We start from the raw sequence: 18159 nt of genomic DNA on the forward strand, positions 1-18159 counted from the left end.
CCAAAATCAATCCTGTCGCCGGTTTAAAAGCGCTTCGTTGCGAAGGGTAAAAACAAAAAACGAAGGCCATTAAAATAGTTTTTAAGTTGGTTTATTATTATTATTATTATTATTATCATTATTATTATTATTATTATTATTCCCCATCGAGCTCATCCGCGACGTCGACGTGGTGGCCGTGGAGCGAGGAACTCTCTCGACCCTCCCGTCACAATCACCGTCACACCACCGTGTCATCTTTGGCAGGCAGAGACCGAGCAGTCGTTCCAACATGGCTGCAGCTCAGCTGCTCCCGTCCGGACAGGAATGTCACGCTGCTCCCGCTGCAAGCCGGGACACGAGCCGGCAGGGCGACATTGGCTCGAAAGCAAAGGAATGTCTGGAGACACCGGAGGTCGTGACACAAACACGAGAGGCCTCTTGGAATTGTGAACAACAAGAGGAAGAAGAAAAATCCAGGTCACTGGATGATGGTCCTCACTGGAACCTCTGTTGAAATTTGCATTTATTTTTTTTGTTAACAGTATTTGGCCCACTGTGAACTGTGTATGTATATAATTAAATGTTTTGGTCTAATTATGAATATAGAATAGAAGCCAATATTAATCCCACATTGGTGAAACTTGCATAATTACAGCAACAGTATCGTGCAAAAGAAGGAAATGGGAAAATTGTGGGATGTTTTACAAATATCTCCTTAATGCCATCAGTTGTGGTGTGGTACATGGTTAAAGACATTATTATTATTATTATTATTATTATTATTATTATTATTATTATTATTATTATTATGAAACTTTGTCGTTGTTGTTTTCCTTTCAGTTTCCACGGTCCAACAAACGTAGCATATGTATTCTGATCCCAGCCTGTGTTCCTAAATTAAACAATATTCACAAGCATTTCCTTCCCAGTGGTATTTATTTATTGATTTGAATCTAATCCCATTCAAACAAAACCAAAGTAGCAAATAAGCAGTTTTGCAGTGTCATTCCGCACGGTCCGCTTCTTGCACTCACTTGTTGCCACCATCACCAGCGCCTGCATATATTATTCAAATTCCATCCACTTGTGCAGTTTCCCAGGAAAGCGGCCGGCTGGGAGGGGGGCGCTGTGCGGCCAGGTGAGGCCGATCCGGCCCGCCCACCGGGACAAAGGTGCGGCGGGGACCGAAGGACAGATCGGATCGGATCAGACCGGAACCCACGATGGCCGTGACACACGAGACCCTTGTGGATCTGCTCACCGCGCACGGTGGCAAAATGAAGAAGTCGGACTTTGTGTCCGAGTTCAAGAGTCTTCTGGAGAGCGACGACCCCGCGGAAAGGCGCCGGAGGAGGGACCGCTTCAAGGCGCTCGTCAACCAGGTGGCCTGCGTGAAGGACCAGGAAGGAGTCCGACACGTCGTCCTCAAGAAGCTCAGCCGACCACTGCTGGACGACAGGACGGCGGAAGAGGAGGAAGAGAAGGAGGTGGAGGAGGGCGGCGGTGGTGGTGAGAGGATCCGACCGACAGGCATAGGACTGACGAACTGCAAATACTTTGTTTCTGGACTTTCTTTTTCTGATGACTTTTCACTTTTTACTCCCTACAATTATATATGTACTTTGTGCTTCTTACATTGGAAAAACATGCTTTCGGGTTCAAAAAAGTTTAAAAGATACGAATTCGGTGCAAAGTAATTTATTTATTATTTAAGTTATTTATTATAGTTGGGCTTGTAAGGTCGGGGATTTTATAGTTGATGTTCTTTGAAGAGGAGCTATGTGAACTCTGCTGTTGTGTAGTTGAATATAAAACCGGATGATGTTTTAGAGACAGCAGATTATATTGGGCTTTGTGGCCACAGTTAAGTAGGTTTTCAGTTTTGAGAAAAAATAATCATAGAGAAAATAACATTGGTTATTGTTATTAAAAAGTTTCAACATCCAATAACGGCTGACTCTGCTCACTGTTAAAAACTTTTTTTCATTTTGCAACATTATCAACAAATGTATTGTTTCATTAATAGCAAAAAAATTATATAATTTTTACTTAAGTACATTTCAGAACCTCTTACATTTACTTGAATATATATGTATGTATATATATATATATATATGTTTATATATGTTTGTGTGTGTATGTATATATGTATGTATGTATGTATATGTGTGTGTGTGTGTGTGTGTGTGTGTGTGTGTGTGTGTGTGTGTGTGTTCCAAATTCTGTACTTTTACTTAAGTGCAGAATGTGAACATCTCACCTCTGCCAACAGGTGAGCAGCAGCAGCAGCAGCAGAGCAACGGGTGGCAAGGTGCAGAAGGAGCAGCGCCACCAGCTGGTCCAGGAGAGGCGCTGCCCTGCGGTGAGGAGCCTGGAGGTGCCACGGAGGTGCTCTCTCCCGTGCAGCAGGCGCTGCGGAGGAGCACGTTCGGGGGATTTATAGCGAGAAGATCGTTGAACTTTGACGTGCGAACACACGCACGCCAGTCCAACAGCGTCCACAGCGAACCGGATGGCCCACCTGGACCGAGGAGCAGGGTCACCAACACCGACACTCCTGGAAGCCCCGAGTTCAGCAGCAGCAGCAGGAGGAGGCCTCCTCCTCCTCCTCCGTCAGCAGAGTGTGCCCTCATCTCAGAACCCAGCGAGAACCGGGTGCTGTCGGCGGTCCCCCTCGACCCAATGGAGCACCAGTGGCTGGTCCAGTGCGCGGCGGGCCGCTGGAGCCACGTGCTGGGCCTGCTGATGCAAGACTGTCAGCTGGCCAGCAGGAGGGACTTCACCTCGGGCTTCACGGCATTGCACTGGGCGGCCAAGAGCGGCGACAGCCGCATGCTCGTCACCATTCTGGACATGGCGCAGCGGGGGGGCGTGGCCGTGGACGTGGACACCAGGTCGCACGGGGGCTACACGCCGCTGCATGTGGCCGCACTGCATGGCCAAGACTACATTGTGACCATACTGGTGGGTGAGTGCGGCGCCGATGTGGGCGCCCGGGACCACAGCGGGAGGCGGGCCTACCACTACCTGCGGTCCGGGGCAGCAGCCTCAATCAGAGAGATGCTGGGTCAGCCTAAGGTCCCTCTGCGGGAGAGGATCCCGCAGCAGGAGCAGCAGAGAGAGGAGCAGGAGCTGCTCCCTCTGGAGCCCAGCAGGGGGCGCCTGCACTCCATCAGCCGCCTCTTCCAGCCCCACACGGTGGCGCACAGGAGACACAAGCAGAGGCCCACCATCTCCTTATCTTCCTTCACCTCCCAAACCGAGGACGCAGCTCTCTGTTCAGCTGAAGAGGAGCAGTAAAGCAGGAGAGAAAAGGAAAAAGTTAACACCAAAAAAATAAATCTCATTTGTTTGAAATGAAAAAAATATTAAAAACAAAACAAAACAAAAAAAATCATATTTGACATCAAAAGCTCCAACCTGTTGTGTTGGATGTGAGAGACAGATGCAGCATTTGTGTATGTGTGAAGGTATCATGGAGTGAATCAGGGTGGATGATGCATGAGACAGCGTGTCCCCACATGTCTGAGGGGCCCTGAAGGCATCGTCTCCTCACTCTGTCCTCAAGACCAGGCTCGGACTTTGGAGGTGTTATCGTCAGAACTGGATACCGAACTGACAATATGGCAGCGTGGCGAGGTTTTTTTTTTCCCCAATGGCCACTCGAGGTACTGCAACCTACCCAAAAAACATTTTCCCCCATTAGACTGCAACACAAAAATAAAGGCCTATAAAACAGCTGACAAGACGACCTATGACGTAAAATGCTATTCATAATAAATCTGTCTATTGTAGATTTTTCAATCATGGACTTTCAGTCGTTCTAAAAAAATATATATATACCTGTATATGTGGGGGAAAAAAAAAACGGAAAATCCTCAGGTAAGAATTGCATCCTGATACATCCAATGACTTACAGAGGCACGATGCGAAGTAATGCTGCTGCTACATGCTCTGAGGAAGCACATAATGAGGAAGCAACACTTTTTTAGCATCTTCGCTGAGTGAGCAACACCACTGAACTGAGTGGGCGGCCAAGTTGGATCCTGGAGACTTGACCGAGACTCAAAGGCCGAGGTGGAACTGATGTCAATCAACTGAACAGCTGGTGATTTCAGGTCGTTATAGCGCAACCTTCTGCCCGATTATTTTTATTTCACAAAATGATGTCATATTTGTCACATTTGTCCAGATAATAAACTAAAAATGGGTTGAAAATAAATAATTTCAACATAAATGTTGACGTCATTCCGATGTTTTATCTCCAAGCCGCATGGCTTTGCCGGGCAAATGTTCTTTTCTGCTGGGTAGAAAGAGGAGGAGGAGGAAGAGGAGGGAAAAGGTCAAGAGATTTGGAAGAGGAGCCAGTGCGGCAGAGACAGAAACTGGAGCTGTGTTTCTCTTAAGAACGCAGAGCATGGAAAATATCTGTAACCAAAAAGCCTTTTGAGCGATTGGAAACATTGCTGCAGTGGAACTAATAACCCTTTGATCTTACACAATTCACGACTGAGACCTGGATCAGTCCAAAGTCCCTCCTGAAAACCTGCCGGTTGGAGACTTAGCCAACCAATCAGCATCCTCCGAGGGGGGTGGAGCTACAGCCGGGGTTTAGAGCGCCTTCTACCCAAATGGAACAGTAGCACATCCCACAAAAAATCTAATACTAAAAATAGAGCCAGGAAGCAATTAGCTTAGCTTAGCTTGGCTTCAAGACATCCAACTGTATTTTGTTTCGAACATACGTCAAACACACAGACAGGACAGCCAACGTGTTCTTTTGCAATGTGTAATGAATGAAGAAAAATAATACAAATAATAATAATATTGGTGACCATCCAGGATTTGATTGTCAGCAACTCCAGTTGTCGACGGCACTGAGAGTAAATCTTTAATCTTTGTTGTCCTCCCACACACACTTGAGTGAAGTCTTGACACATTAATGAAAAGTAGGTTTACAACAATGTCACTCAACCTCAAGGCCATTATTTATTTTTAGTGTGGAAGCATTAAGAGGGAGGTGCGGAATGTTCCCACCCTGTAATCCATTGCACAGTGTGAGTGTGTGTGATGATGTGATGACTCTGCTGTCAGTGGACTGAAGGTGTTCTGACATTCCTGTGTGTGTGTGTGTGTGTGTGTGTGGGGGGGGGGGGGGGGGGGGGGTTGGGGGGGGGGGGTGGAGACCGAGAAGACAAGGGTCATCTGGCCCAGGAGGGCTTTGAGGCTGCAGTAATGGCAGTAATCAGACAATGGCTCCACCTGAGTCCTGACCTGAACAACCACTGACCTCAGTCTCAGTAAACTTCAACGCCCATGTTGTAAAAAACATAATCATAATTAAAAACAACAATGAAAACGTCAAACTAGTCATTGTTCAGGACTGCCTTTTCTCTCTGATTTTATTTGTCTTGCAAATTTTACTTGTTTGTATTTTTTAACCCTTTTTTACAGCCTGTGTGTTTTTATGATTATTAATTATGATGTGTATTTATGCGCCAGAAAGGCGTCTTCAAATAAAATGTATCATTATTATTATTATGCTACAGCTGGGACGTGTCTTAGTCACGCAGTGACGAGAAAGTATTCACATTCTGTACTTAAGCAGAAATGCGGGTACTTGTATATAAAAAAAAAAATGGTGAAAGGAAAAAATTAAAGAAAAAAGTTCTGATTCAACACCTTTAAAAGTAAGAAAGTACAGGTTTTATAATCAACTACAATGTTGAAATAGCTCCACTTCAAGTAGCAACAACTAGAATAAATAATGAGTCAATGAGTTTGAAGACAATTTGTATCTTTTAAACACAAAAATAACCTGCATGCTTCCTTCCTTCCTATAAATGTAGGAAATCAAAGTAAAAAGTTGTCAAAATAATAAAGAGGAAATGCTCCAGTAAAGTACAGGGACCTGAAAATAATCTCCTTTAATACCACAGCAGATACTTTTTAAAGGTTCATTCCACCAAACTTACTTTATAGCGACGTAAAGAGATAATAATAGGAATTAATAATAAATTAACTGAGACTCTCATTGACGCTCCTGGTAGTTAGGTAGGAGGCCGGAAAAGTGTGTGTGTGTGTGTGTGTGTGTGTGTGCAGGTGTGTGTGTGTGTGTGTGTGTGTGTGTGTGCAGGAGTGGGAGAGGGGGAGAAAGGAAACGCAACACAGACAGGAACGAGCCTTAATTTATTCACAATATGAGTAACACAGTAGATTTTACAACTCCATAAATGAGGAGGGGCTGCAGGTGTATGTGTGTGTGTGTGTGTGAGTGTGTGTGTGTGTGTGTGTGTGTGTGCAAAACAACAAGTCACAACCCAGCCGCATCCACGTCACTCCCTCCTCCCCCCAGCGGATCCCGGTCCTTAGTGCATTTTTTTCTTTTTAGGAACTTGAGCGGCCAGCAGGGGGCAGCAGTGTCAGTGCGTGAGAATAAAAAACTGTCCGCAACTTTTACTCATATACACACACACACAAGCATTTGTCCCACTGTGGAGCGACATGAAGACTTGACTCTGAGCTATGTTGAAATTGTGGACAGGAAATGTATCAGCAGCTAATTCATCTACAAAATATAATCAACACACACACACACACACGCGCGCGCACACACACACACACACACGCACACAGCTAATAACAACTCTGATGTTCCCAGTTGTGTACAGAGGACTTAAAGGTCCCATATTATAGTGACGCAGGGAGCAGCCTCACCTGTGAGTGACATCACAAAGGGTTCATTGAAGTGGAGCGTAACGGTACAGGACCTTTTTTTCCAACGAAAGAATATTTAATCAGTTTTGGGTGGGACAACGATTTGATTGGACAGAGTTTCCTGTTCCTCCTCCTCCTCCTCTTCTATTTCCACCCCCTCTCTGTGAAAGACTCTGCGATTATCTCCTCCTCTGCAGTTGGAAGTCGTAACTGCTACCAAACACAGTGAGGGAGCTACTGAGAGGACCAGCAGGACCAGAAGCTGAGGAGCTTCTCAGGGGGGCGGAGTCAGTCAGCCGCGCTCTTCAGTTCGGAAAAAGAAGAAGAAAAAAATGTGCAGAATTACAAAGTGCTTTTCTTTTTTTTTTTTTTCGTTTCTTTTTGAATCCATTCACCCTTTTGGTTCTTCTTTCTTTGCGTCTTAACCTTTAAAAACAGGAACAATAAAAAAAAAATGACAGAAACGCAAACTCCTCTCTTCCCCCTCTTCCTCTCACTGGCTCACTGAACAGTCTCAAAGAATCAGAAGATGATGCAGGGTGGAGCTGGGGGTGGAGCAGGAGAAGATGCTGGACGCGGGGAAAATAATATTCCTAAGCAATGTCGATATCAAGGCACGAAGAAGAAAAAGTCCATCAAACACGAGGAGGAGGAAGGAGGAGCAAAGTCTTCAGGCTCTTCCTGCTGCTCCTCCTCTTGCTCCTTCTCCTCCTCCTCCTCATTACCCTCCTCCTCCTGCTCCTCCTCAAGGCCCGGCACCCAGCGCCTCCAGCTGCTCCTGGGCCAGCCTCTGCTGCTCCTCCAGCTCCTTGTTCCTGATGAGCAGGTAGGCTGTGGTCTGCAGGAAGCAGTGGTAGAGCAGCAGCTGCTGGTTGCTGAGCTGCTGCTGCAGGAAGGTCGACACCATCTTCTCCCGCCGCTGCAGGTTCTCCTTCAGCTCGCTGGCATCCCGCCGCTGCTTGCAGAGCAGCCGATGGCGGCTGTCCAGGGAGCGCTGCAAAGAAAAGAAAGAAAGAGGAAGAAGAGAATTTAAAAAAAAGGAAGGACACAACTTAGCAACGCTGAGGCTGCATTTATCCAGTATTTAGCGCCCTCGAGTGACTTCTATCTTTTTTTAATTTCTCCCTTTCTACCTTCCTACTTTCCTCAATTCCTCCCTCCCTCCCTTCCTACGTTCCCCTCTTCCTTTCTACTTTCCTTCCTCCCTTCTTAGTTTTTCCAATTCCTCCCTCCCTCCTTTCCTACTTTCATCAATTACTCCCATCCTGCCTTCCTGCTTTCCATCCTTCCTACTTTCCTAACTCCCTTCCCACTTTCCTCAATTCTTCCATTCCTTTCTTCCTTCATTCTTCCCTTCCTTTCACAAATCTGCTCTAGGTGTTCAGGGAAGCAGCAGTCAACCCTCTTGTTTACAGCCTCAAGATAAAACTCTTCCACTTGTAACACTTCCACATGTAAACAAAACCAAGGTGGTCTCACAGGGGGCGGAGCCAACGCCTGTCTGTCTAGCTGGATGGGGTTCACTAACCTGGGAGAGCTTTCAGTACCCTTTGTGACATCACAAAGAGGGCTGCGTGTGCTTTTTAGTGTCGAAGGGTGGACAGAAATGCTGATGATGGTGAATATGGGAACTTTTAACGCTAAAGTTCCAATCAAATGAAATCACTGCATTTTGTCCCTGAGGGTCGGTTATAAAAAGACATGATGGCAGCTGAAGAAGATGCAACACAACACAACACAACACAATGCAAGGCAAGGCAAGGCAACGCAATGCAAAACAACACAACAACAATAACAATTCACACGTTCAGATGTAAAGAGGAAACACCCACCAGTCATTTCAATAAAAAAAAAAAATCACTTCCTGTGTGTGTTCCTGTACATCCTGCAGGTCATGTGACTTGTGGCCCTGCATGCTTTGTGCCGTTGTCTGGTTTTTAATTTTTTATTTGAAGGAAAGTCATGAGTTCAACATGTTGTGTCGCTCATAAAGGTTTTTACAAGCCAAACAGCCGCATTGAGTTTGAGGCTGAAGTTGCAGCGCAGCGTTTCCAGGAGTCAACAGCAGGGGGCAGCGTAGATATAAAAAAAACCTCACCGAAACTGGGCAGGAGTTTCGGTGAGTCAGTGTAAATACCAGCGCTGATAAGAGGCGGCGGAGGAGGAGGAGCAGCAGCAGCAGCAGCAGCAGCAGCAGCAGCTCAGGAGGCTCCTTTGACCTTTATGACCTTTATGGATCAGCAGCATGAAATATCCTGGTTCCTGCTTTAGTCAGTGTTGCCAACTACTGAGAAAAGTAGCTACTGGCTGCACTCAAAGTGGCTGAATGACACCATCCCTCATTTGCATAATTTACGAGTTAATAATTAACACAATCAGTCACACTGATGTCACAGTGCTGGAAACTGCAGGACTCAGTGAGAGGAATAACGTGGTGGGAGAGACAAATAAATATAGTTGAATATGCTCAGAACTACAAATTAACTTCTTCTAAGAGAACAGAGATACTTTTTTCACCTTCATGACTTTACGGTCCACTAGGAGGCGACAACTAGTGACCAGTCAAAGAAGCACATGAGGAACCAGAACCATTGTCAAGAAGAACAAAGTGATTGTTTGAACCACAACAGATGTGCCAGTTGAGGCTCGAGGGCGCTGACTACTGGTTAAATGTAGTGACAAAGTGGCAAAAAGTTGACTCTGATCTACCATCAGAAAGGCCTCTCGATGTCAGAGTCGACTCCTCGCAGTCGGCGAGAGACTTGAGAGAGAGACGCAGACGGATTCATTTTGATGGCGTCATGATGGGAACTAGTTTGGAATTCAACCCTCGGCTGCCAGTGTTTGCTGATCTAAAGTCAACATATGGGTGGAGTTGTTGCAGGTTTAGGAGCAAAGTGGCCACACACACCACACCACACCACACCACACGCACACACACATGCACGCACACACACGCAAGCAGGCACGCGCACACACACACGCACGCACACACACACGCACGCACACACACACACACACGCACACACACAGCTTCTACCTCGTAGCTCTGAGTGACTTTGAGCTTAAATGACTTTAGGTTTCGCAGCTCTAAGTAAAAAACTACATTTATGGCCGCAGTTGTAGTTTTAGCACCTGCTCACAACCAGCACACATGAATAAAAAGCGTCTGAGATGATGATGATGATGGTGTGGACGATGATGAAAATAATGATGATAATGGTGACAGTGATGATGCTTTATTCATGTTGAACTTTCATCAGTGGAATAAACCACTAGGCTACATTATGAATTCTAAAATATAATAATAATAAAAAAAAACCTATTAAATATGTATTATGTGCAATGACAAGATGCTGTTACATTCCGTTTGGGTTCCTTCTATATTGTTTGCATGATTTTAATTATTTCAATCTACTGTTGTAAGTACATTGTGTTGCTTAATATTCTGTTCTAACTTATATTTGTCTTTTTATCATCGACTGTTACTATTTTTTTGCTTGTTTTATGTTGATCTATTAGCTTGTTTTATCAATCTGTCGTTGTTATCCCCTGTATTATCTTCGTTTTGGGATATTTTGTTGTTGATATCTTGTTTTGTACTGTCTCGTATCAGGTTGAAAATGTATGTGATATTATGCTCGAATTATTGAAATAATATATGTGTTTTTATGAATTTAAGGAGCCCAGAGAGACTAGCTAGCACTATTTGGACTGGGGATCCAATCAAGCAACCAGCCAGCGATTTCTAGCGCCCCCTGTGGCTGGCTGGGGAACTGACCTTCTCCTCGGCGTCGGTGTGCTGGTCCACGGTGGTCAGAGCGTTCTCCACCCGGGCCAGGCGGGCCGACAGGCACAGTAGCAGGCTGACCACCCGCTCCAGGTCACCCACGAACAGCAGGTAGCGCTCCAGCTCCACCGGGGGGCAGCGCTCCTGCACCAGTGCCTCCAGGCTCCGCCCCCGGGCAGCATTCTCCTCCTGCTCTGCCCGAAGCGGCGGCCACTTCTCCTCCAGTCGGCGGAGACGGCCCTCGATCAGGGCCACCAGGTGGCGCTGGAGGTCACAGACAGAGTAGCATGTTTAGAGGAGAAAAATACTGCATTCAGGAGATCAGGAGGGAGGAGCATGAGGAGGTGAGCAGGAGCTGAGAGAGGAGCATGAGGAGCTGAGGAGGAGAAGCAAGAGGAGGGGGAGGAGGAGGAGGAAGAGCTGAGGGAGGAGCATAAGGGTGAGGAGGAGGAGCTGAGGATGGAGCATGAGGAGCAAGAGGAAGAGGGGAAGGAGGAGCTAAAGGAGGCGCTGAGGAGAGAACGAGAAGTATGAGGAGGAGGAGGAGGAGGAGGAGGAAGAGCTAAGGGGGGAGCATGTAGAGGTGAGGAGGAGGAGCTGAGGGAGGGACATGAGGGTGAGGAGGAGCTGAGGTGAGGCGGAGGAGCAAAAGGGCTGAGCCTGAGGTGAGGAGGAGGAGCTGAGGGAGGAGCATAAGGAGGTGAGGAGGAGGAGTTGCGAGGGAAGCAGGTGCATCATCATGTGACATCGTGAGACGTCCAATCTCACCTTCTGCTGGTCAATGTGGGCGTGGCCTCGCAGGTCTGGACGGCTGCTGGGAGCCACAGCAGGCGCAGCAGCAGGTTCAGCCTCTTCAGTGCTATGGGGAGGTGGGTGGGACAAAGAGAAGGAACAGTGTGGAGGAGCAGTGACAGGTGATGAGTTGAGAAGTTTAGCAGCATTAGCAGCAGCTCACCTGGGTGTAGCTCTGCCTCCCAGCTCCTCCTCCTGCTGCTCTTGCTCCTTCTTACTCCTCCTGTAGTGCTCCTCCATCAACAGCGTGTCCTCACACAGCAGCTGCTCCATCAGCATCCGCGCCGTCTTGCGGTTGGCCAGTGGGTAGAACACTCTGGCTAGTGATTGGTCGGTGTCAACCACGGCCTTGACTAACTCCGCCCACTGAGCTTGTTTTGAGGGCTTCTGCTCCTCCACCGTCTCCAGCGCCTCCTTCTCTTCATTCGTCTCCTGTTTCTCCTTTGGGTTCTCCTTTGTTTCTTCAGCTTTTGACTGCTCCTCCTCCACCTCTTCTTTCTCTTCCTCCACCTCCTCCACCTCATTCTTCACTTCCTCTTCCAGGTGTTGGTCAGAGGAGGAGGTGCAGGGAGACGCAGCACTTTCTCTCTCCAGCTGGTCCAAGAAGGAGTCTGTGGGCGGCGGCAGAACCTCCTTCTTCTTCTCCTCCTTCTCCCCCTCCTCCTCCTGCTGCTCCTCCTCCTCCACCTCCTCCATTTCCTGCTGCTCCTCCTCTTCCTCTTCCTCCTCTTCTGGAGGGAGGAGCCACAGTGAGGGGTCTGTAGTGACGCCGCAGCTCAGTGTGACCTCCTGCGGGGCTCCAGGCTGCAAGGCCTTGTCTTCAGGAGCTCCAGGAGGAGATGCAAAACTGAAATGAAACATTTCCAAGAATTCACCTGCAGAAACGCAGAACCACTATACAAAAAAAACAAGACACCCTCCAGAAAGGTGAGAGCTGGTCTTACCTGGAAGCAGGTGTATCATCATGAAGAGGTGTGGCCTGGGTGGGGCTTGGGGATTGGGACCTGACCTCCGCTCCAGCAGGGGGCGACAGTGGGTTGGATGAAAGCATGTCTTCAGCAGGACTAGGAGGTCCAGGCTGGGTCCAGGTCCTGGTCCTGGTCCAGTTCCAGGAGGAGGCCGGGATGCTCCTGGGTTCCCCTGATGGGTCTGAGCTCCTCCCCTTGGGGACATTACTGTGGATCCAGGGCTCCTCTGGGTTTTCAGGGTCCGGGTTCCTCCTGGGGTTCCTGCACAGCTGCTCCAGCTGCTCAGAGCTCCTGCTGAGGGCTGATGGTCTGCTGCTCAGCTGCAATGCCCCCCCTAGATCCTCCATGGACCGCCCCCTCTGGGAGACCCTCCGCACGGGCACCTGGCCCTCTGCTGGCTGGGGGGAGGAGGTGCAGGCGGTCTTCTTCTTCTGCAGACTGACAGCAGGACCAGAGGAGAACGTTCATCACTGTAACACCTGAGAAACCAGCTGGCTGCCAGAGGTGGCACAAGTATTCACGTTCTCTGCTGAAGTAAAAGTACCAATATGTGTGTAATAGTGAAAGGTCTGATTCAACCCGTTTCCCACTAAAATGAGGGGGTTGACACTGTGTCTTTTGAATGCGGGCCGACTCTCAGTCGATCGGCATTTCGTCCCTTCTCCACGGACCAAAACCAGCGGGGTCTCAACCCCGCCAGCAAGCTGCACCCCCTCTGCTTTCACCGCTGTGTGTCTGCTGACGTCATTGCGCTGATATCGCGTAGATGAAGTGCAACAGAATTCAGGGAAGTTAACAATGGAGAGCAACATGGAAGCGAGTCCAGTACAGTGAACTTTTTTGTTGTGCATTTTTGGCTGTAGAATCATTCCACAAATAGCCACGGAACGATGGTGTCGTTCACGCCGTGCAGCGATCGTTTCAGCATCTGGTCTATTTTGTGTGCGAGCCACGAGGGAAAAAGCCAGAGGACAATGAACAATTTTCGAGCACTGATGGAACGTAATCAAACACCTTTCCATCAGTAGGTGATATACACTGCGACTGCCGCGACATTATGACTTAGCATCATCCCATGGAGAAAAAATATGTGGGGTCGTCGCAGGTCTCCCTTTCCCACCATAAGCCGATCGGAGCCGATTTCAACCCGGGTCCCTTGCCGGGTTGTTTGACGCGTTTCGGCGCGGCTTGGTGAGCCTTTCCCACTGGTACCAAATGCTGATTAATAGCGGGACTACATTACTTACGTTTTTTGGACAGTGGGAAAGGGGCTTTAGAAAGTTCAGGTTCTGACATGTATTTCACTAAAAAGTATTAATGAAACATTATATTTGTTGATAAAACTATGAAAAAGTAAAAAGTTGTGACAGAATCACTTGGAATGAACTGAGGTCCGTACTTCAAATTATTATTCTCAGCAAGTATTTAAAGTAACAAGTATTTGTACCCGGTTACTTTGTTCTCCTGCTGCTAGCTTGTCAGAGTTTCGTGTATTTCGTGACTTCTCAGTGCGGCAATAAACCAGACGACCTCTGATCTCAAATCTGACCCAGAAAACCAAAGTGTGCAACCCCCCCAACCTCACCTGCTGCTGCTGCTGCCCTGCTGCTCTCCTAACAGCTTCTTGTCACCATCACACGCCTGCAGATCCTGCAAGAAAATAAAGCCACGTGTTGATTGCACAGTTCAAAGCCAAGGTCAAGGTCAAGGAGATCTGGTGGTCGACCCACCTCCAGGGTTTGCGGCGTGGACGTGGATCTGTTCCTCGTGAAGAAAGGCACCTGCTGCTGCTGCTGCCTCCGCTGCTGCCTCTGCTGCAGCTGCGGTGGCTCCAGCAGACTCTCCACCGAGGCTGACCTCCCCTGGCCGGAGGCTCTGCCCCCTTGCCTCCGCCCCCACCCACCATGACTTGACTGGGCGGAGAAGAACTGGGCGTACCTGAGCAGCAGCAGTGGCAAAACATCAAAAAAAAAGAGTTAACGTGTAACCACAGAGCACGACGACTAAGCACCACAAACTTATGCTGCAGCTCCGTGTCCCACCTGATGGAGCTGCTGGAAGCATCCAGGATGCGTCCTGCAGAGTGCGGCCTCTGGAGCTGCAGCTGCTGCCTCTTCTTCCTGCTACTGTTGCTGCTGCTGCTGCTCTCCTCCTGCTGGACTGGGACCCAGTCAAAGGGTTTCTCCCCCAGCGAGTGTCTCTGTCTGGTCGGAGGAGGGGGCGGTGCCTGGGCAGGGGGCAGAGTCAGGACCAGGGACGGGGCCTGCTGCTTCGGCTCCTCCCCCACTTTCTGGCCCGTCTTGCGCACCATGTAGTCCAACACCGCTTGGTGCTGCAGGTGCTTCAGGTGGCTGCGGGTGGCGCTGGAGGCCGAGAGCGCTCGTCCTTTGCTCTCAAACATCTGGCGCCGCTCCGCAACCAGGCCGCTGCCGCCGCCGACAGAGTGACTGGGGGAGTGGCTGGGAGTGGAGCCAAGCTGGTGCAGTTTCTCAGGCTCAGAGTAGCACATCTTCTTCTTCTGCTGCTGATGCTGCTGCTCTGGGGCCAGACGAGGCTGGGCCACTTTGACCTTCGGGGCCTCTGGCTCTGGCCCCTTCACAATGCCGCCTGACTCTGTCCCTTCAGAGGTGGTCAGCGAGGGCGGCCTGGTCAGCTGCAGGTCTCTCCGCTGGAAGGAGGTGCGGCTAAGGACCTTCGACTGGGCGACCTTGAGTTTGTCCTTGTAGGACCTGTGGGAGGAGTCATCCAGCGGGCGGATGCTGCTGCTGCTGCCGCCTGCTGCACCCGCCTCCCCTCTGGCCCCAGCTCCTCCTCCTCCTCTCTGCTGCTGCTGCTGGAGCGCTGCCCTGCTGGCAGTCAGCTGGTACAGCAGGGGCGTGGCCTCCTTGCTGATCTTCTCGCTGGCTCTGTCCCCCTCCAAGGGGGGGCCGCAGTAGAAGATGGGGTTGGCCTGAGTGTGGCGGCCCCGGAGGTCAAAGGTCGGCGGGGAGTGAGACCTGGGGGCGCCAACGTCTTTTACCGGAGAGTGGAAAACCTCGTCGGGACTGTGAGGGGTGGCAGGCAAGCGAAGGTCGTCCTCTCTTTCTCTCAACTCGTTACCGCCACCACTTCCTGTCGCCTCCGATCGCGTCCTGACAGCGCCCCCTGCTGGCCGACGCACCCCAGTGACGAAGTAAAAGTGGCCTTTGTGCTGGACACTGCTGCTGCTCCTCAAGGGATCTGAGGGGGCGGGGTCAGAGGGGGCGCGGCCTGACTCTGAGCTCAGCCAGTCATGAGCAGAGCGCGAGCGCTTCTTCTTCTGGATGTCCTGGTCACCGCCGCCGCTGTTCCAGCCAGCCGACAGCCGGCGGTGCTCCTGGCGGCTGCTGCTGCTGCTCTGTGATTGGGTAAGAGCAGTATGGTCGTAGTAGTGAGGGGGGCGGGGCCTGAGTGCCTGCTGAGGCTCCGCATCCTGCCGGGGTCGGAGGTTCTCCAGGTTTTTGATAGCGATGAAACTGTCCAGCCGTGCTGGGATTGGAGGAGGATGGAGAGGGGGCGGAGCCTCCTGCTGTGAGCCAATCCTGTTGTTGGACTGGAGGGCGTCGTTGATGCCAGGGGAGGGGTTAGTGTGGTGCTGCTGGGAGACAACGGCGACAGGGTCGGGGCTACCGTGGCACCGCTGGGAGACGATGGCGGCGGGGTCGGGCTGCAGGATGTGGGCAGAGCCACAGACGGAGGCGGGGTCAGAGTGGTGGAAGTGGGCAGGGCTACAAACGGAGGCAGGGTCAGGCTCCAGGATGTGGGTGGGGCCGCAGATGAAGGCAGGATCCGGCTCCAGGATGTGGGCAGAGCTACAGATGGACGCAGGGTCAGAGTGCAGGATGTGGGCGGAGCTACCGTCGTGCTCCAGGAAGTGGGCAGAGCCACAGATGGACTTGAGGTACTGGATGTTGGCGTAGTGGAGGTGGTCCGGGAGGAGTGGGGAGGGGGAGGAAGGGAGCTGGTCGGGGGCAGTAGAGCCCCCGGAGAAGGAGCTGTAGGCAGAGTCTCCTTTACCGCGCTGGTGGTGGTGGGTCAACTGGTCGGCCAGGCCGCCGCCCACCACGCCTGTTTGGGCCGAGGAGAGGCGGGTGATTGACAGGCTGAGGTGGGGGGGCAGCTCCAGCTGGCTCATCCTCTCACAGTGGAGGGTGATTGAATCCATGACGGTCGGAGGTCAAGGGGCGGAGCCACCTGAGGCATGGGTCTCTACCACTGAGGTCAGTCAGGTTGATTCAGCTGCAGTCAGTCAGTGAGTCAGTGAGTCGGTCAGTCAGCCAGTCAACCAGTGAGTCAGTCAGTCTGTCAATCAGAGAGTCAACCAATCAGTGAACCAGTGAGTCAGTCAGGCAGACAACCAGTCAGTCAGTCAGTCAGTCAGTCATTCAGTTGCCAACTGGGTCAGGTCTCTTGTTCTTATTTTTCCTCTCAAAAGTTAATCTCCTTGAAACCATGGCTGAGTCACTCCTGAGGCGGGAAGAAAAAAACACACACAGGATGCACAAACATTAGCCACAAGCAGACAAAGAAAAAACTAATACTCTCTGCAAAGACAGTTAAACACGCACAAACAGCTGAAACCCAGCTCCATGAGATGGGCTAGACCAGGGGTCGGAAACTCGTGGCTCTGGAGCTGCATGCAGCTCTTCTGCGCCTCTGCAGTGGCTTCCTTTAGCGTGTGGGGGAAAAAACCCCAAAACAAAACAAAAAAACGAATAACATGGAAGTACATTCTAGCCATTTTTATGAGTTCACAAGGAGAGGACTTTTTTTTTTAAACCGTGTGCGTTAAGAAAAGCATTTGAAAAAGAAGAGATTATGCATGGCGAAGACGGCAAAGAACTAAAAGAAAGAACAAAGTGGGGGTTTGGATAGACGACAAAGTTGAACTACTGCTTCGAGTTACTTACTTTACGTCGTATTCACAAAGGTTTTTGCACAAGAAAAAAAGGTTTTGTGGCTCCCATCGTGCTCTTTTCTGGGGGAAATGGGTCCAAATGGCTCTTTGAGTGGGAAAAGCTTGCTGACCCCTGAGCTAGACCCTCTATTTCTCTGGCGTTACCTGCAGTGAGCGGCGGCAGGCTGGTGTGGGCTTGCTTATTGGCCCATAGCTCAGCCACGAAGAGGGGGCTGCGCCTTGGGGTTGGGGACAAGTCTCTCACTGTGATTTCGGCCTATGGGCCAAATAGCAGTGCAGAGTACCCAACCTTCTTGGAGTCCCTGGGAGCGGTGGTGGATGGTGCTCTGACTGGGGACTCAATTGTTCCACTGGGAGACTTCAATGCCCTTGTGGGCAATGACAGTGATACCTGGAAAGGCGTGATTTGGAGGAACGGCCTCCCTGATCTGAACCCAAGCGGTGTTCTGTTGTTGGACTTGTGTGCTAGTCACAGTTTGTCCAGAAAGAACACCATGTTCGAGCACAAGGGTGTCCATCGCCGCACATGGCACCAGGATGCCCTGGGACGGAGGTCGATGACCGACTCTGTTATCGTGTCATCCGACCTCCGTCCATGTGTCTTGGACACTCGGGTGAAGAGAGGGGCTGAGCTGTCAACTGATCACTACCTGGTGGTGAGCTGGATCTGCTGGCGGGGGAGAAGACCGGAGAGACTTGGCAGACCCAAACATATCGTGATCACCTGGTGGAGATCTCTTTCAGTGCGGTCTTCAACTGCCACCCCGGGAAGAGCCTCTCCCAAATCCTGAGGGAGGATTTGGGAGATGTTCTCCACCTGTATTGTCAACGTAACTGCTGGCAGCTGTGGTCGCAAGGTGTCTTTTGACTGCCGTGGCGAGAATTACCGGAACCCGGTGGTGGATGCCGGAAGTAAGGGATGCCGTCAAGCTGTGGAAGGACTCCTATCAAGCCTCTTTCACTCATGGAATCCC

At 50.3% G+C, this 18159-nt stretch overlaps 2 protein-coding genes across 4 annotated transcripts in view; one reads left to right on the plus strand and one right to left on the minus strand.

Moving 5' to 3' along the window:
* The first annotated feature begins 1090 nt into the window (after nucleotides 1-1090).
* On the plus strand, nucleotides 1091-4231 carry sowahaa (sosondowah ankyrin repeat domain family member Aa). Its single transcript, XM_076022031.1, has 2 exons — nucleotides 1091-1491; nucleotides 2255-4231. Exons 1-2 carry the CDS (start codon nucleotides 1206-1208, stop codon nucleotides 3280-3282), a joined length of 1314 nt encoding a protein of 437 aa, XP_075878146.1. The 5' UTR covers nucleotides 1091-1205; the 3' UTR covers nucleotides 3283-4231.
* A 1923-nt stretch (nucleotides 4232-6154) lies between these two features.
* shroom1 (shroom family member 1) overlaps nucleotides 6155-18159 on the minus strand; it is a 26292-nt gene continuing 14287 nt past the window's right edge. For all 3 annotated transcript variants that reach the window (XM_076022032.1, XM_076022033.1, XM_076022034.1), the window contains exons 2-9: nucleotides 14292-16734; nucleotides 13980-14187; nucleotides 13838-13899; nucleotides 12226-12687; nucleotides 11445-12128; nucleotides 11258-11348; nucleotides 10481-10753; nucleotides 6155-7693 (exon numbers count right to left, since the gene is read on the minus strand). In XM_076022032.1, the coding sequence (XP_075878147.1) occupies nucleotides 7445-7693; nucleotides 10481-10753; nucleotides 11258-11348; nucleotides 11445-12128; nucleotides 12226-12687; nucleotides 13838-13899; nucleotides 13980-14187; nucleotides 14292-16432 (4170 nt within the window). In that variant the 5' untranslated portion in view covers nucleotides 16433-16734 and the 3' untranslated portion in view covers nucleotides 6155-7444. The remainder of the gene's footprint in view (nucleotides 7694-10480; nucleotides 10754-11257; nucleotides 11349-11444; nucleotides 12129-12225; nucleotides 12688-13837; nucleotides 13900-13979; nucleotides 14188-14291; nucleotides 16735-18159) is intronic.

The sequence above is a fragment of the Nelusetta ayraudi genome, unplaced genomic scaffold, assembly GCF_046127955.1.
Source record: "Nelusetta ayraudi isolate G7.1 ecotype Tasmania unplaced genomic scaffold, CSIRO-AGI_Nayr_v1 ptg000011l, whole genome shotgun sequence".
NCBI classification, from domain to species: Eukaryota; Metazoa; Chordata; class Actinopteri; order Tetraodontiformes; family Monacanthidae; genus Nelusetta; species Nelusetta ayraudi.

What these genes read in the sequence shown, in the direction of transcription:
- sowahaa (XM_076022031.1), top strand. Translation starts at nt 1,206, where the DNA reads ATGGCCGTGACACACGAGACCCTTGTGGATCTGCTCACCGCGCACGGT. An exon ending in GGAGGAGGGCGGCGGTGGTG is followed by an intron (nt 1,492 to 2,254) that starts GTGAGAGGATCC and finishes CTCTGCCAACAG; the next exon opens with GTGAGCAGCAGCAGCAGCAG.